Genomic DNA, 17,815 nt, shown 5'->3' with positions numbered 1-17,815 from the left:
GATCTTGTACCTACTCTTCAGGGAGCTGCTGGGATCTAATGGCTCTTGGCTAATTGCAGAGGGAGCGCTGTTAGGCGGGTGTTTGTATGTGCAGTTATGTCTCCATTTGAGCCAGAGTTTGCTAAAGGCACCTCTGCCTCAGTCCTGAGGTGTCTGCAGGCCCGGTACATGGCAGACACGTTCTACACCAGCGCTGGCTGCACCCTGGTGGCTCTGAACCCCTTCAAGCCCATCCCTCAGCTCTATTCACCAGAGCTGATGCAAGAGTACCACGCTGCTCCTCAGCCCCAGGTAAGACTCACCGCTGCCTGTGGCCTCAGGGCTCCCCCTCCTCCCCTAGGCTACCCTGTCCTTATCCACGTATTCACCAGCCAGGTAGTCATTCAGAGTCTACTGGTGCCATGGCCCTGCCCACCAGGAGCTCACAGAAGTTTGGACATATACCAGTAGGTGCAAAGTTGGAGATAAATATTTGTTCAACTGATTTTGGAACTTAAAATAGGGACGTAGGACAGGTGATTTTTATTTTCTTTGTAAGTTTATTAGTAGGAAAGAATTTATAAGGGTACATTTGTGTATTTAACAAACCACTCTTGGGAAAAGGATAAAATGACATGTGATAAGGATTGCCCTAAAAAATTCAGCACATGTTCATCTCCACTGATTGGAATACCAAGTAACTTCTTTTTTATATAAATTTTATTTATTTATTTATTTATTTATTTTTGGCTGTGTTGGGTCTTCGTTGCTGTGCGCGGGCTTTCTCTGGTTGTGGCGAGCGGGGGCTTCTCTTTGTTGCGATGCTCGGGCTTCTCATTGCGGTGGCTTCTCTTGTTGCGGAGCATGGGCTCTAGGCTTGTGGGCTCAGTAGCTGTGGCTCGCGGGCTCTAGAGCACAGGCTCAGTAGTTGTGGCGCACGGGCTTAGTTGCTCCGCGGCATGTGGGAATCTTCCCGGGCCAGGGCTTGAACCCGTGTCCCCTGCATTGGCGGGCAGATTCTTAACCACTGCACCACCAGGGAAGTCTGCCAAGTAACTTCTTGTGGCGGTGAGGATGGAGCTGGTGCGGCAGGGAATAGACCAGTTGATGTTAAAGTGCAGGGAGAAGCAAGAGCAGACTTGCTGGCCAGAGGGAGGTATTGCAGAGAGGCAGGAGATGAGATAAGCCAGGACTGTTGAAGGGTCTGATGCACCATAGCAGGCAGAGTGTCCACAGAGGTTCTTCATCAGGCGTGGGGGTGGGGCTGTGAACGGAGCCGACTGTGGGGATAATTACCTTGGAAGCTGGGGGAGTTGGGTTCAGGAAAGTGAGACAGGAGACAGAGAACAGTTGGAGGCTTTGTAACAGTCCAGGTGGGAGGTGGATGGGGTGAGGGCAGGGGGGAGAGAGGGACGGTTCTGACACCATCCAGAGTGATGTCCTATCAGTCATTCCTGGCCAGGTGGTGCTGCGTGGGCTGTGCGTTGTGCAGGTTGCCTGGCTCACGCGTGGTTAGCGTACAAGTGGAAGCCAGGAGAGGCCTGGCCAGAGAGCCCATATCTGACCGACTCTCTGCTTCCTCAAAGGCAAAGCCATGTCCTGGTCCCCTCAGTGCCCAGCACATTGAGGGCAATTAATACTCGTTGATGGAAAGGAGAACAGTGACTTTGGAATTCAAATCACATGGCTGCACTTATTTGCTGTGGGGACTTGAGAAGGTTATTTAACCTGTCTGAACCTCAGATTTCTCATCTATAAAATATAGTTAGCTATCCAACTAATGTACAGACTTCTTAGGCAATACCTTGTAAGAAAGTTCTTGTAAATTGCAAAGTGCAATAACATAAAATAATAAATAGCAGAATAAGACTGTTGAGGTAAGATAAGATGGGAGGATAAAGTGTTAATGTCATAGACTGGTCAAGGCCAGCACTGCTTCCAAACTGAGAGAAGATGAATGGGTAAAGCCCACAGTTGGGCTAACATTGTTACTTCCAGGAAATTTTTCTAGACAAAGCCTCTGCCACTGCTGTGGGCAGGCTCCCCATCTCAGCCGTCATTGGATCAACCACTCCTTGAAGATAGGCGTTTGCTCACATGACCTTTCACCCCTTGATGTTTCAGAAACTGAAGCCCCACATCTTCACTGTGGGTGAACAGACCTACAGGAATGTCAAGAGTCTGATGGAGCCAGTCAACCAGTCTATTGTCGTCAGTGGAGAGAGTGGTGCCGGGAAGGTAAGAGGGCCTCTTTCCCACCCTGTCAACTTCGTGACTGGCTGGACGGGCAGGGAGGCAGAGGAGGTCACTCCTCTTGGATTCAGTGTGCAGCAGTGGGCGGGAGCTGGGCAGGAAGTCAAGAGGCAGGGTTCTAGTCCAGGCTCTTCCACCGGCTCTGCTGTAACCCTGGGTGAGATTCTTTTTTCTCTGAGCCTTCATTTTCTCACTGAAGGACTCTCTCAGCTCTGACACCATTGGAAACAAAACTCAGCTGTTGGGGGGTTCCATCATAGTGCTTAAGAGCACATCAGAAAGATATTTAGCTTTTGCAAACCTCATTTCTTTCGCGTGTAAAAGGGCAGGGAGGGAAAGACCAACACGAAACTCATGGGACTTCTGTGAGAGTTAAATGAACTAGTGTGCATAAGGCACTTGGTGGCTGCAGGGCGCGTGGAAGCACTCCTGCAAAAGTGGTTAGGGTCCAATAAGGAAGTAGCCCACCTGCATCTCTGGGGTGCCCTTGATGGCAAGGGCAGCGCGTTGGGCCAGCTGTGGGGAACGACAGAATCTCCTGATGTGGTCATGTGGTCCCTAGGTGGCAAAATCTTAATAGGTGAGACAGAATGTTGTACGAGGATGAGTGAGGAGTTGCACGGCTTGTCAGAGGAGGCCGCTGGCCCAGGCCTCGCCACCTTCTCATCGAGCCTCACCAGCCACCCCACCCCTTCCTCGGCATTACCTTCACAAGGGATTCTTTGGACCATAAACCCCCTCTGCCTACACTCACATGTGAAAGCATTGCTGAGCACTGAGCACCTGCCAGGTTCTAGGCTCTGGGCTAGCCAGTAAGGAGTGGCAAGGGGAGGAACAGAGGAAAAATGCAACGTCTGGCTTTCAGGGGTCTCTTAGCTCACTGGGAAAGACAGACAAGGAAACAGATGGAGACAGCAAACTTTAGGGATGAGGGCTAGGACTTGGGTGAAGAGGGGATCTTTGAGAGCTATATCAAGGTCGCCGGTGTAGTGGGCTGATGCCCAGCTCCTGGATGAGCCCATTGTCCTCCAGAATTGCTCTGGGCAGCTGAGGCTGGACCTGGCCCTAGACCCGTGCAACCAGAGCTCAGTAACCCTTTATTGAACAGCCACTGTGGTCGTGGGCGGGCCTGGTATCCTTTTCAATTTTAATTAATTAATTAATTTATTAATTTTTTTTTTTTTTTTTGCTGTACGTGGGCCTCTCACTGTTGTGGCCTCTCCCGTTGCGGAGCACAGGCACCGGACGCGCAGGCTCGGCGGCCATGGCTCACGGGCCCAGCCGCTCCACGGCATGTGGGATCTTCCCGGAGCGGGGCACGAACCCGTGTCCCCTGCATCGGCAGGCGGACTCTCAACCACTGCCCCACCAGGGAAGCCCTAATTTATTTTTGAAAAATAGTAACGTAGTGACATAGCTCAAAAATCAAGCAATACTACAAGGCTACATAAAAAACAGCAACCCTGCCCCGTATCTCTCAGCCCTATGCTTTCATATCTTTCAGCAGTTTGTTTGGGTGTCTCCATCCATATTTCTAAACAACATGTTTATATTATTAGTTATTGATTTTTCAATTTTGACCTTATCTGTTCATTTCCTACTTTGATGAGGATTTAGCCCTTTTTCCCTGCCCCCAAATACATACATACATATCACGATTTCTGGGTTAAGTTAACATATAGTACTTGTAATTACAAGTATGTATGTATTGTTCCCAGCAGAGCCCTGTAACATACTATGATTATATTTCTTTTCTTGTGTAATTTTTCTTTGCCTCTACTTAATAATTGCCCCCACTTTTTCACTTGTTTAGTTTCTATATACCTATTATTAATTCATTATCAAACTTGTCACCAAAACTGGAAAACACCTACCCAATGGGTGCTTTTTTTTTTTTTTTTTTTAATCGCACCACTTCCAGGATCTTAGTTCCCCAAGCAGGGATCGAACCCGTGCCCCCTGCAGTGGAAGCACGGAGTCTCAACCACTGGACCGCCAGGGAATTCCCTCAGGTGTTTTTTTTTCTTGGCGATGCCCTTCCTAGAGTTCTCACGTCTCCTACTCGCATCCAGACTGGTGGCTGCCAAGGGCTGTTGCCACACAGCTATTACCTGGGAGCTGTCTGCCTCACTCTGGGGATCCAGATTGTCCTCTGTTCTATGATAAATCTCTTGCTGTTGGAGCCCAGTGGATTCCTCTTCATCCTTTACTGCCTTGTTTTTATGGAGCATATTCTTCAGTAGCTTCCCGACAAAGGTTCCTTGGAGGGCATATTTTTGAGTTGTTGCACATCTGCAAATGTTTATTCTGCCTTAATTTGACATGTTGGCTGGACATTATAATTTCAAATTGGAAATCATTTTCTTTCTGAATTTATAAGTTATTTTCTTATATATTCTTTTGAGTGTTGCTGTTGAAAGTCCCAATCCATAAATGGTGATTTGTGTTTTCTTTCCGAAAGTTTTTAGGGTCGTCTTTTTTATCCATAGGTATTGAAATTCACAGTGGCGTGTCTTTTCTCACTTGCTGTTCTGGATACTTTATGTGGGTCTTTTTAACCTTGAAACTCATGTCCTTTAGTTTGGGAAAATACTATATCTGTTGATAATAATTTACTCCCCTTGTTTTCCGTTTCTGGAATTCGTATTAGTAGGAAGTTTGATAAATTGTCTAATATCCTGTTTTTCTCATCTTTTCTTCTATCTCTTAATATTTTGTCCTGTCTTCTGGGAGATATTCTCTACCCTTCAATCCTTTTGAGTATTGAATTTTTATTAAAAATTTTAATTCTAAGAGTTCTTTCTTGTTCTCTGAATATATTCTCCCCCCAGCATCCTGGTCTTATTTCTTCTCTTATCTTTGAGGATATTTCATGATTTTTACTTGTTTTCTGTTCCTTTCATTTCTATTTCCAAAATTCATTTCTGTTTCCTTCTAGTTCCTTTTCTTCCTTTGTTGTGATATTTGTCATTCAGGTAAAAGAAGTTTACCAAATAGTTAATGATCCTTGAATTTCTGTTCATACTTCAGAATAAGGCATTAAGCAACTGATTAGAATCTCTTATGTTTATGGACAGGAGGCCTCACTATGGATAGCTTTCTAAACTGGTGGGACCCTGAATGTTCATAACTTGTTTTGTGAGCTTGTCAGTATGTCCAGAAAAGATTCTTCCAATCTCTTCATGAGAGAGGTGGAAACTATAGTTAAGTGGAAATGATAAAAGCATGAACAACTCTTATTAGCAGACTAGACATGCAGAAGAATACATCAGTGAACTTGAGAGTGAGTCAATAGAAATCAAAAAATAAAGAGAAATTTGGGGAATTCCCTGGTGGTCCGGTGGTTGGGGCCCGTGCTTCCACTGCAGAGGTCACGGGTTTGATCCCTGGCTGGGGAACTAGGATCCCACGTGCCACATGTTGTGGCCAAAACAAAACAAAACAAAAAAGAGAAAATTGAAAAACAAAAAGAAAAGCACATTCAGGAGCCTTGGTACAATATCAAATGGTTTACCATACTTGTAATTGATGTCCCAGGAGAAGAGAGAATGTGGGTCAGAAGTAATAGCTTAGAAAATTAGCAAAAGATAACAAGCACAGATCCTAGAAGCTCAGGAAACACTAAGTAGGATGCATACAAAGAAAACACACCTAGGCACGTTATAGTCAAATTGCTGAAGGCAAACATAAGGAAAAAATCTTAAAAAAAAAAAAATCTTTAAGGAAGCAGGAAAATATAATAAAGAGGAACAAAGATAAGAATGATAGGGACTTCCCTGGTGGCGCAGTGGTTAAGAATCCATCTGCCAATGCAGGGGACACAGGTTCGAGCCCTGGTCCTGGAAGATCCCACATGCTGTGGAGCAACTAAGCCCACGCACCACAACTACTGAGCCTGTGCTAGCCCGTGAGCCACAACTACTGAAGCCCGTGCACCTAGAGCCCGTGCTCTGCAACGAGAAGCCACCGCAATGAGAAGCCCGCTCATGGCAACAAAGAGTAGCCCCCGCTCACCACAACTAGAGAAAGCCCGCGCGCAGCAATAAAGACCCAACGCAGCCAAAAAAAATGAATGAATGAATGAATGAATAAATTAACTTTTAAAAATCATTCATTCTAAGGTGAAGATAGTAACAATTTATTGTAGAGGTACAATGGAATCATAGAAGTTCACAATTCAACCAGAGGCAATAAAAGGAGAAAAAAGTAACAAAGATCACATGGAACAACTCAAAAAGAAATAATAAGATGGTAGATTTAAACCCAACCATAGCGATTATTAAATGTAAGTGGACTAAACTCTTCAATTAAAGACAGAGAATGTCAGAGTGGTTTTCTTTAAAAAGGCAAGACTCAAATTATATAATGTCTTAAACCACTATAAAGATACAGATAGGTTCAAAGTAAAAGAATAAGAAAAGATATATCATTCCAACACTAATCAAAGGAAAGCTGAAGTAATTATATTAATACGCAAAGCAAAAACAATTGAAAGAAGTAAAATCAAAATTAATAGTTTGATATTTGTGCATTCTTTTCAAGTACACATGGAACTGACATGGGCTATCTTCTGAACCACAAAACAAATCTCAATTTGAAAAGATTAAAATGCAAACTGTTCTCTGCCCTGAGTAGAATTGAACTAGAAGTAAATAACAAAGATACCTAGAAAATCCCAAAGCGTTTGGAAATTAATACCTTTCTAAATATCCTTTGGGTCAAAGAAGCAACCACAATGGATATTAGAAAACACTTTGAACTGAGTGAATATTAAAGCAAAACACATCAAAATTTGTGCTTAAAAGAAAAAAGCAGTGCCTAGTAGGAAATTTGTTGTAACATTGAACACTTATATTCGAAAACAATAAACTCAAATAATTGACCTGAGCCTCTACCTTAAACTAAGGGAAAAAGAATAAAGTAAACCCAAAGTAAGCAGAAGAAGGAAATAAAGTTAAAAAAAAACCCAGTAAAATAGAAACAAAAATAATAAAGCAAGTGAAATCTATGGTTATTTCTTTGAAAAGATTAATAAAATCTAGTCAAACTTAGAAAGACAAATTACAAATGTCAGAAATGAAAGAATAGACATAACTAAAGATCCTACAGATAAGAGATTTTTATTAACTATTATAATAAATTCTACAATTTAATAAAATGGAGAAATATTTTGAAAGACACAAACTGCTGAAGCTCACATAAGAAGAAACATATAACCTGAATATCTAAATCTATGAGACAAATTTAAGTCATCGTTAAATATCTTTCCTCAGGGCTTCCCTGGTGGCACAGTGGTTAAAAACCCACCTGCCAGTGCAGGGGACATGGGTTCAAGCCCTGGTCTGGGAAGATCCCACATGCTGCGGAGCAACTAAGTCCGTGCACCATAACTACTGAACCTGCGCTCTAGAGCCTGCGAGCCACAACTACTGAAGCCCACGCGCCTAGAGCCTGTACTCCGCCACAAGAGAAGCCACCACAATGGGAGCCCGCGCACCACAATGAAGAGTAGCCCCCACTCGCAACTAGAGAAAGCCCGCGCGCAGCAACAAAGAGCCAACGCAGCCAAAAATAAATAAATCAATCAATTAATTAAAAGAAAAAGAACTAAAGGAATAAGACACAAAAACACAAAGGGAACAGGAGAGACATGAGGAGTGAGAAGTAACACAGCATGGATATGCAGGGGCCCCTGAGTCTTCAAAAAAAAAAAATCTTTCCTCATAGAAAGCTCCAGGCCCAGGTGCCTTCACTTTATGGATTCTACCAAGTATTTAAGGAATTAATGTTTACCAGTTCTATACAAATTCTTTCAGAAAATAGCAGAGAGGGAGCACCTCCCACCTCAGAGGGAGACCTAAAAGAATTTACCAAAATAGCTACCAAAAAGACCCAAAACCAAACAAAAACAAAGGTAAAAACTTGTAGTGAGGTGTAGGGAGTTTATCAAGGTGACAGGGTACAGTCAGTATATTAAAATCTATTGTTTCTCTGTCCTAGCAATGAACAAATGGAAATTAAAATGAAAATAGACCTCATCTCAGGTGATTAAAAACAAAAAGTGAGAATTTTGTAACTAGATTGCCTTGGTATAAATCAGAGCCCTATCATTTACTAGATATGTACTCTTCAATAAAATTTAAATTTTTTCTATGCCTGAGTTTCATCATTTTGAAAACAGGTAGTATGTAATTGCATCTGTGTCTGTAGGGTTGGCAAGAAAATGCATGGAAAGTCTCTTTAGGTCAGTAGCCTGCTCAGGTCAGGGTGGGTTGTCCTCCTCTGCCCCAGCCCCTCTCATTTCCTAAATGCATCCTCAGGAGCTAGGAGAAGCAGAAGTAAGTGTCCCCATTTCACAGACGGGGAAGTGCCTTGACCAAGGATACAGTTGAACTCAGCATTCACCCTTTGGTCAGCAACATACATGGTGGAAAAGAGGGCTGTATCAGGCAGGCTCAGAAGTGGGAGGGAACGTGGACACAGCTCCCACAGGGCTGTTTCTGCCACAGACATGGACGTCCCGCTGCCTTATGAAGTTCTACGCTGTGGTGGCCGCGTCACCCACATCCTGGGAAAATCACAAGATTGCAGAGAGGATCGAACAGCGAATCTTGAACTCCAACCCTGTCATGGAAGCTTTCGGTGAGCTTGGTGCCCTCGGCACAGTACCTCAGTCCCATTTCCTCTGGGATTTGCCACCTTCCAGGGAAAGGAGTAGTGTTCTCTTTAGGAGAGGGGTGGAGGATAGTTTATCATTCACTGCCATGGATCCCCAACTTCCTCCCAGGTACCCTTAGCCTCCTTCCAGTAGAGGTGATGTCACTCTGTCGTCCCCTCCCTCTAGCCTAAGCAGGTGTAGCAGTGGTGCTGGAGAGGACCTTCTGGCTCACCCAGTCCAAGCCCCATCCTTCCGAACAGCTTCCTGATGGTTCAGGGAAGGGGACTTGTCTAAGGATGCACAGCAATTAGTGTCCATGTTGGCACTCTAGACGTTGTGCCTTACCGTCTGCCTCAATAGTAACAGCTTGTTTTTGATCCTTCTCCTTCAGAGAAAATAGTCCCTGACTGCCTAGATTGGCTCTTTCCACTTCATTGCCAGGAAGTTCTAACTCAGCTGAATCGCATTTGCTAAAGCCCGAGTGCCCAGTCCATAGTCCTGTCCCTTGTGACATGGAAACCAACAAAGGGGCCTTTAAGTGACTTGAGGATAGAGACCTGGCCCCAGCAGACCTGAGGCCACCTTAGCCCCTGGGGACTCTGTAAACACAAGGTGTGATCTGTAGGGAACGCGTGCACACTGAGGAATAACAACAGTAGCCGCTTTGGGAAGTTCATCCAGCTCCAGCTGAACAGGTAATCTCTGCTGCCAGTCTCTGTGCCAGTCTGGCTGCTGGGGGCGGGGGAGGGTGACAGTGGCTGGGACAGTGCCCCGCCTGGGCCACCCCTGTGGGCAGAACTCAGCTCCTCCTGGCATGTTTTTATGTGTGATAAGTGAACCTGAGGGTGATCTTTGAAGCTGGAGAACTCTAACTCCTCCAGCCTGAGGGACACTGGGGCAATGTGCCTGTGCAGCCCATGTGTTCTGACTTCTACCCTTGCTCAGAGACTTCTAGCTAAACTGCCACCTCTTGGCCACACCTCTGAGCTTGAAGCTGGGGCTCTGTTCCTGCCTCGGGATGGGGCAAAACAATGTACAGAGGCCTTGGTCCTGCCCCTGAGCTGGTTGGAGGGCAATGTCCCAGACCCCCAACCAAGGGCTTGCTGAGTGGTCCCTAGTCCTCACAACCCCCATTGCCTAAGTGGAAGAGTTGGGGGAGGTTGCAGTCTGGCACACAGTAAGTGCCCAATAAATGTCCATGGGATGAACAGGCAACTAATGGGCTCCAGCCTGCTTGTACCCAGGGCCCAGCAGATGACTGGAGCTGCAGTTCAGACCTACTTGCTAGAGAAGACTCGAGTGGCCTGTCAGGCCTCCAATGAGAGGAACTTCCACATCTTCTATCAGGTCTGTACCAGGTGGGGCCCACAGCTGCCCAGATGCAGGGCGGAGGTGGGTCTGTGCCCCTAAACCTTCCGCTCCCTGCCTTGCTTCATGCCTGCCTGTCCACCTGGTTTCAGCAATGCCACCACTTATTCCTACAAACTTTATGTAACACTTCTGCCACACACTGGGTCTTGGCTCCCAGGATGGTTTTGGCATGGGAACGTGCTTGCCTTCTCGGTCAGATCAGAAGGTCCTTGAGGCTGGGACTGTCTCCGCAATGGAAACTCTCACTCTCGGAGGGTTGTCCTCGAACGGCAACTGGGAACAAGGACCTCCCTAGACTGTGCCTCCTCCATCAGACTGGGGGACCCCCAAGGCATGGGTGGTACGTCTCCCTGCTCTCAGATTGGGACTGGGGGCTCCCCAGGTGGAGTTTTGCTTTCTTCATCAGACTGCAGACCCCCTCAGTGAGTTTTTTTGCATCGGGTGGAGACGCCCAGAACTGTTCGCTGCTGCTTTTGCCCCCCTGCCTGCCCTGGGCTCTCTACGGGAACCTCTCAGCCTTGTGACATTGCTGCCGTTTCTCACTGCTCTCATCCCAACCCCAGGCTTATGCAGGCCTAGGCTTCCCCAGCACCCCCAGCTCAGCCCCCGTCCCCATCCCCACAGATCTGCAAAGGAGCCAGTGCGGACGAGAGGCTCCAGTGGCACCTCCCTGAGGGAGCCGCCTTCTCCTGGCTGCCGAACCCAGAGAGGACCTTGGAAGGTAGGGGGAGCCTTACCCAGCACCCTGGGCTGGCCCGGCAGCACCCACCCATCCCGACAGGGCCTGCCTCCCTCACCCCTCGCTGCCCCTGCTGACCTCTGGTCCTGACTCTGGGCTGTGACTTGGATTCCTTTTCAGAGGATTGTTTCGAGGTGACCAGGGAGGCCATGCTTCATTTGGGCATCGATGCCCCCACCCAGAACAACATCTTTCAGGTCAGAGGAAAAGCCACACCACTGACATGTGGCAGCGGTGATGGGCAGCCCCTTTCATAGGGCCCTTCTCTCAACGTGTGAGACTCTTCTCCTGAGGATCTAAGATGTTAGGCCCCACTGCACAGTCTCCAAGGGGTCGCCCGCCTCTCTGTGAGGCTGAGCCTGGAGACCGAGGGTCAGGGTGGACGGGCGCAGAGAGGACAGTGGCAGGGCACATAGTGCTATAGAACAGGCCAGCACAGTGACCCGCGGAGGGCAAAGGGCAAAGTGCCTGGGTCAGTTATTGCTCCATTAATCAGAATAGAGAAACGATGCTGCCATGTGGTTGTCTAGTGTGTTAAAAGTTTTGAAATCATGTTCACACCTCTTAGCTCGCTTGGTTTTTTTCAACAGCCCCATGGGTATGGAGATTATTCCCATTTAATGCTTGAGAAAACTAGAGACCTGCCCACGGCCAGACAGCACTGAGTGCTGCAGATAGAGTTTGTACTGGACGTAGTAATTCCGACTTCCCACCCTCTTCCTCTTCCTCCTGGGACACAGTGCTCACCCAGAGGAACTGGGCCCCGCGCATCCCCACTGGTGGTCTCCCTTCTCCCATCTTTCTCCTCACTCCTGCGGAGCGGCGGGAGGGGATCTGTAGGATTGGCTGGCAGCAGAGACAGGGATGCCGCTCCAGGGAGACGGCAGTGCAGTGGAAGGAGACCGAGACCTCCACAAGGGGGCTGCTCAGGCTGTAGGGGGAGATCGCAGCCAGTATGGGTACTGCCAGCCAAGAGCTTGGCCAGAGGGACAGCGCATAGGACAAGTTGACAACAATAGGAGTCTGGACAGGAGTGCTGTCTTGAGGGTGGCATGACCTTGTGTCCCAGCCACACTGCCCATCAGCACAGTAGTTTTCTCGTGAGGTGGGTTGTGGCCTGAAAGCCAGTAGCATGTGGGCACACCCTTTCTGGGACCAGACAGGGATGGTAGGAGAGGCCCTGCTCTACCGATACCAGGTCCAAAGGTTTCCAAGTTGCTGGACCCAGGGGTCCCCTTTCTACAGCCCCTGGGGCCTCATCCATGTGGGTCATTGAGTGCGAAGGCAAGGGAGCACCCACTGGACAGAGACCAAGATCACAGATCCTGCCCTAGGCTGGGCTGTCAGAAGCCCAACAGTGCTGAGAAAGAGCCAGAAGGAGCCAGAGCCAAGCCCCCAGCAGCCACACAGAGGTGGGGCCGGTCCACGAGGAACAGGAGTGGCCTTCCCACACGGTCTGCCCCTGGAGTCGGGGGGCAGGGGCGCAGACTGTGGGTGACGTGGCGGCCCCGGTGGCTGCCCCGGGAGGGGTCTGAAGTTGAATTGCCTGGGTTCTCATCCTGCCTTTCTCCTTTACCAAGTGTGTGGCCTCGGGCTTGTGATTTAACCTCTCCCCATCTCATCTATTATCATGGGCACCACCATAGCACATGCCTCATTGGTTGTTGAAACGATTACAGGAAATGATGCATGTAACTTGCGTAGAACTGGGTCTGGCTGAGTCATGGAGTAAGGGGGCAGTAATTGAGAGCTGTTATTATTCTGTTATCATAGTTCTCATATTCAGCAGGAGAGAGACCCTTCCCAGGCTGGGCTCCAGCCCTTGAGAAGGGGCCCACTTCGTGTCCTCTCCTGCCCCCTCAGGCCCTAGCTGGACTGCTGCACCTCGGCAACACCCGGTTTGCTGACTCCGGGAACGAAGCCCAGCCCTGCCCACTGATGGATGACGCTAAGTGTGAGTGCAAGCATGGGGGCCCTGCACCTCAGGCTTTGGTCAGACACCCAGGGAGCAAGGCAGGCCCTGCCGGAAAAGAGGCAATATTTGGTGGGATCGGGTGGGAGGGAGGCCAGAAGGTGAAATTTGGAATCAGTGCCCTTGAAGCCATAAGCTATAGGGCTCTGCCCTGGAGAAGTTACTCCTCACCCCATCTCTGCTGCAGCAGATAGCATCACCCACATCTTACAGATGAGAAAACGGGAGTTGCAGGGTTTATAAGGTGGTTTATCCCACTCATGGCCGTGTGGACTCGCACACAGAAGCCCTGGGTTCAAGTCCTGCCTCTGCCTTGGCCAAGCCTCCTCACCCACCTGCACCTGGGTTCACTCTGCCCCATTGGGTGGGTCGTGGTTCCACTGTGATGACTTCATGGGGCCTTGTGCAGAGGGATGTTTGGATGGAGGGTGTTTGTGCCTCCCAGGCTCTGTCAGGACATCGGCCTCACTGCTGCGGCTCCCAGAAGACCCTCTGCTGGAGACACTGCGGATTCGAACCATCAGGGCAGGCAGGCAGCAGCAGGTGTTCCAGAAGCCCTGCTCCCGGGCCGAGTGTGACACCCGCAGAGACTGTCTGGCCAAACTGGTCTACGCACGGTGAGTGCTCTGGGCCCTGCCCTCCTCCCAGGCCCCCCATCTGGAGTTGGAACAGACCCCTTAGGCAGTACGGCTGGGCCCAGGGTGAGGGCTGCCAGATAAAGCAGCCGAGTTCCCTGCCCTTCTCCCCAGACCCTCGGGGCAGGAGGGAGTGGCTCCTGGGCTTTCCCCGAGCAAGGCCCTTGGCTTGTTTCCGGACTACTCTACGTGGAGAAGTTGCCACCTGGCCTAGATTCAGCATGTTATTAAAGTACAGGAGCCTGGCTTGACCTTGGTGATAGGTGAGGAAGGCCTGCCTGCTCTGCTGGCAAGGCCAGCCCCAGGGGTGATGTGGGTCCCTCCCAGGTCCAGGTGCAGACCCATGGGTGAATAGGCTCCTCTGTCTCTGTGTGCCCTTGTACTCTTGGTAGTCACCTGGGGAATTTGATAGATGGTGGTAGAGCCAGAAGCTCTGCCCACAGTCTTGAGCAACACTGTGCGGCAAGTGGAGCCCAGAACAGGGGGAAGGCGGGGGTCCTGTCCTTTTCCTGTTGGTTCTGTGGGCATCTCTACCCTTTGGCCATGTGGTTAAGGAGTGATTTGTTACTCTGGGTTCTGAGACCCTTTGGGGTGCCATTGAGGGTGTCTGGGGGCCCAGGCTCCTCTGAAATTATGGGACAGAACACGTGTGTGTGTGTGTGTGTGTGTGTGTGTGTGTGTGTGTGTGTGTGTGCGCGCACGTGCATGTGCTTATAGGAACTTGGGTACCTGTGGAGAGGGTCCCCCTGGTTTCACGAACTTCTCTAGAGCTAAGAGCCTGAGAAGCTCTGCTAAGGGGATAAGATCCTCTGAGTGAAAATGGCCCAGGGCAGCTGGGCCCAGACTGAACCCGGTTCAGCAAGGTACTCTGTTCTCACTCCCTAGAAGCGAATTTCAGGTCAGAATTTGAGGCCAAAGATTTTTAAAGCTTTTGTGTCAAATCACTGCAAGATGAGCAGGTAAAGTGTGATGATCACAGAGACAGTGGGTCTCTAATCATGGATCATTTCACACGCAGCAAACAGGTCATCGTATCACTAGCTCACTCATTTTTAGTACCTCAAACGGGTATTTGAAGCCCTTGTTGCAAAAATAGGAATCATTTACTGAATTGAAAAAAAGTTGCAGAGCAATTACTTAAATGAATGGTAAGGAAGAAACCCTTATATAGTATCATATGTGTCACCATGTTGTACAGCAACCATCCCGTCATCTCAGGGGCGACGGTTCCAGAGTGCAGGTTGCCATTGTCCACCTCGGGTGACTCGGGCGCTGGCCTCCGCAGGCCGAGGTTTGCAGGGGAGTCCAGTGAACTCAGTTCTTCACAATCCCACCCAGAGCTGCCTGTTAGCCCCTTCTCATCGAGATGCAGCTGGGTGTCGGGCCAGGGGACTGAGGCAGACCCACTCCCTGTCTAGCCCCAGAGGCTATACCGGACCTCAGTGGTATCACAGGTTCAGTTCCAGACCGCCACGATAAAGTGAGTCACACGAATTTCTTGGCTTCGTGGTGCATAGCAATGTTATGTTTACACCATACTGTAGACTATTAAGTGTGCAATAGCTTTATGTCCAAAAGAACAATGTGCATGACTTAATTTTAAAATAACGCTGTTGGGAAAATGGCGCTGTTAGACTTGCTCGATGCAGGGTTGCCACAGACCTTCAATTTGTAAAACACGCAATAAAGCAAAGCACAATAAAAAGGGACGTGCCTGCAGTTGGTCCCGTGCTCAGTCTTGCTCGTGGACAGGCCAGGTCTTCGTGTGCCCGGGAACGTGCGTGACCACAGCCTGCCTGTGTAGTAGGTCAAGACAGGACGGGCAGGACACGAGAGTGTTTAGCCCTTGACCTGTCAGGCTCAGAAGACAGGCCCTCCAAGGTGTGGCACCCAGGCTGGAGGGACAGTCTTGCCACCCCTCAGGCTCAGCCTGACGCCTCTCACCAGAGCCCACTCCCCCCGCCCCACCCCAACAGGCTGTTTGACTGGCTGGTATCGGTGATCAACAGCAGCATCTGTGCGGACCCCGGCTCCTGGACCACTTTCATAGGTAGCAGGGGATAACCCTCCTTCAGAAAAAGGACAGGAGGGCCTGGCACAGAGAGCAGAGCCCTGGGTCTACTGCGGGACTCCGGGCAGCTCCTTTCCCTCCTCTGCACCCATCTCCTCACCCTCCACCAGTGTGTGGGCAAGGTCTCTGCTCTCTGGTGCCCGCATCTGACCGTTCCTAGCCCTCCAGGCAGGCTCAGCTGGCGGCCGGGCCACGAGGGCCCCTCCTCTCCCCGGAGACCCAGCTCCGGTCTCAGGAGAGTAGTGGGGGATGGTGAAGGAGCTAGATTAGAAGGGACATGGGGGACATGGTAACATCATTGGAACCTGCTAGGGGAGGAAGTAAAGCTCAGAAGCGTCGGTGAAGTTTGCTCACAGAATGGAATTCTAGGCACCAGCTGAGCGCGTGAGACTCAGGCCGTCCAAACCGGGTTGGACACACAGCGTTCCCCAGGACCTGGTTCCCTGACACCTCATTCGGCCTCTTCCTGCTCTGAGCTCTGAGGGGACAGGAGGCTGCCCTGGGAACCACGCTGGGGTGGGAGGTGCTCTGCTCGCCGCTGGGTACCGTGCTCGCCCCCCCTCAGCTCTGGGCTGCCAAGCATGAGGCTTTACCCTGGGCTCCTGTCGTCCCGCGGGCCCCGCCTCCTCCTGCACTGGCCCCACGGGGTCTCCCCTTCCTGCCAGGCCTGCTGGACGTGTACGGGTTTGAGTCGTTCCCCACCAACAGTCTGGAACAGTTGTGCATCAACTACGCCAACGAGAAGCTGCAGCAGCACTTCGTGGCTCACTACCTCAGGGCCCAGCAGGTGAGGGGTGGGGTGGTCCTGCGTTCTCTCTTTCTCCCTGGCCCCCAGCGCCATCCCTGGATCTGACCATGCGTCTTTGGTTCCTCCTTTCACACCGCTCTGGAACGGGCTGTGGTGCTGAGGCCAGCCGTGGGATGGCCAGCTGGACCTCAGACCACAGTTGCCTTCTGCCCCCAGGAGGAGTACACAGCTGAGGGCCTGGAGTGGTCGACTGTCAGCTACCAGGACAACCAGACCTGTTTGGATCTCATCGAGGGGAGCCCCGTCAGCATCTGCTCCCTCATAAACGAGGTCGGGGGGTCAGCTAGTGTGCAGGACACCCGAGTGGGGCTTTGGGCTTCTCTGGGACCTTGAAGACCATCTGTGTGCTCTCTGTGTGCCTCTTTCTCTCCATCTGCATAATGGGTTTGCTAGCCCTATAACCCCTCCTTTTCAGGGTCACTGCAATGCTCCCATGGGTCCACGGGGTGGGGACTGTGAGGGTTGTGAGCCCCTCTCATCTTGTGGCTGACCACCTGTCCCATCCCGGCCCACACAGGAATGCCGCCTTAATCGGCCAAGCAGTGCAGCCCAGCTCCAGACACGCATTGAGAGTGCGCTGGCAGGCAGCCCTTGCCTGGGCCACAACAAGCTCAGCCGGGAGCCCAGCTTCATCGTGGTGCATTATGCGGGGTCTGTGCGGTACCACACTGCGGGCCTGGTGGAGAAGAACAAGGTGAGGGCTGGGCCGTTGTTTTGGCCCCTGCGTGAAACGAGATGCTGAGTCATTGCTGCATGTGTGTGGAAGCTTCCATCGTGCGTCCTCCCCTCCTGAACGTCCTCCCGAGTCCAGGGTCGCCTCTTGGGCCCTCCTCTCTGAGGTCTCTGCTCATCAGGCACAACCTGCCCAGAAATGGCTGCATTTCCTGGCTTCTAGGCACCCAGTAGACCAGCTCTGAATCTCTTGGGCTCAGGCCCTGCCCTTCTTCTGGGGCCTGGGTGAGCAGGGCTGGCAGCCCGTGGGCAGCACCATGCCTGCTCTCACCCTTGTCCTTTCCCCATAGGACCCCATCCCCCCTGAGCTGACCAGGCTCCTGCAGCAATCCCAGGACCCCCTGCTCAAAGTGCTGTTTCCTGCTGACCCTGAAGAGAAGTCCCAGGAGGAGCCCTCTGGCCAGAGCAGGGCCCCTGTGTTGACCGTGGTGTCCAAGTTCAAGGTGGGTCTGAGTGCTGATGCGACGTGCTTGGTTCACTCATCAATCTCCAGTGCTTACCGAGCACCTCCCAGGATCAGTGCTGTGTGCTGGGAGCACTGAGGAGTCAGGTAGCCGTGGTCCTGGTCCACGGAAGACAGAGACCGGAAACTGACAG

At 50.5% G+C, this 17,815-nt stretch overlaps 1 protein-coding gene across 10 annotated transcripts in view; it reads left to right on the top strand.

The window, feature by feature from the left end:
• MYO19 (myosin XIX) overlaps nucleotides 1–17,815 on the top strand; it is a 34,347-nt gene that overhangs the window by 6,097 nt on the left and 10,435 nt on the right. For 4 of the 10 annotated variants that reach the window (XR_003428781.1, XM_027087310.1, XM_027087309.1 and 1 more), the window contains 14 exons: nucleotides 116–291; nucleotides 2,104–2,217; nucleotides 8,742–8,874; nucleotides 9,516–9,585; nucleotides 10,120–10,237; nucleotides 10,886–10,982; nucleotides 11,121–11,197; nucleotides 12,864–12,954; nucleotides 13,418–13,589; nucleotides 15,584–15,657; nucleotides 16,344–16,465; nucleotides 16,643–16,756; nucleotides 17,004–17,180; nucleotides 17,509–17,661. Coding sequence is in view for 9 of the 10 variants with exons in the window: in XM_027087310.1 (XP_026943111.1) it covers nucleotides 116–291; nucleotides 2,104–2,217; nucleotides 8,742–8,874; nucleotides 9,516–9,585; nucleotides 10,120–10,237; nucleotides 10,886–10,982; nucleotides 11,121–11,197; nucleotides 12,864–12,954; nucleotides 13,418–13,589; nucleotides 15,584–15,657; nucleotides 16,344–16,465; nucleotides 16,643–16,756; nucleotides 17,004–17,180; nucleotides 17,509–17,661 (1,688 nt within the window). In the remaining variant the exon portion in view is untranslated. The remainder of the gene's footprint in view (nucleotides 1–115; nucleotides 292–2,103; nucleotides 2,218–8,741; nucleotides 8,875–9,515; nucleotides 9,586–10,119; nucleotides 10,238–10,885; nucleotides 10,983–11,120; nucleotides 11,198–12,863; nucleotides 12,955–13,417; nucleotides 13,590–15,583; nucleotides 15,658–16,343; nucleotides 16,466–16,642; nucleotides 16,757–17,003; nucleotides 17,181–17,508; nucleotides 17,662–17,815) is intronic. The other 6 variants (XM_027087315.1, XM_027087314.1, XM_027087316.1 and 3 more) reach the window with 4 other exon arrangements.

The sequence above is a fragment of the Aethalodelphis obliquidens genome, unplaced genomic scaffold (assembly GCF_003676395.1).
Source record: "Aethalodelphis obliquidens isolate GAN/ISIS:26980383/991018 unplaced genomic scaffold, ASM367639v1 scaffold58, whole genome shotgun sequence".
Lineage (NCBI taxonomy): Eukaryota > Metazoa > Chordata > Mammalia > Artiodactyla > Delphinidae > Aethalodelphis > Aethalodelphis obliquidens.
The sequence above is the reverse complement of the archived record's forward strand: the minus strand, read 5'-3'. Positions and strand labels throughout refer to the sequence as shown.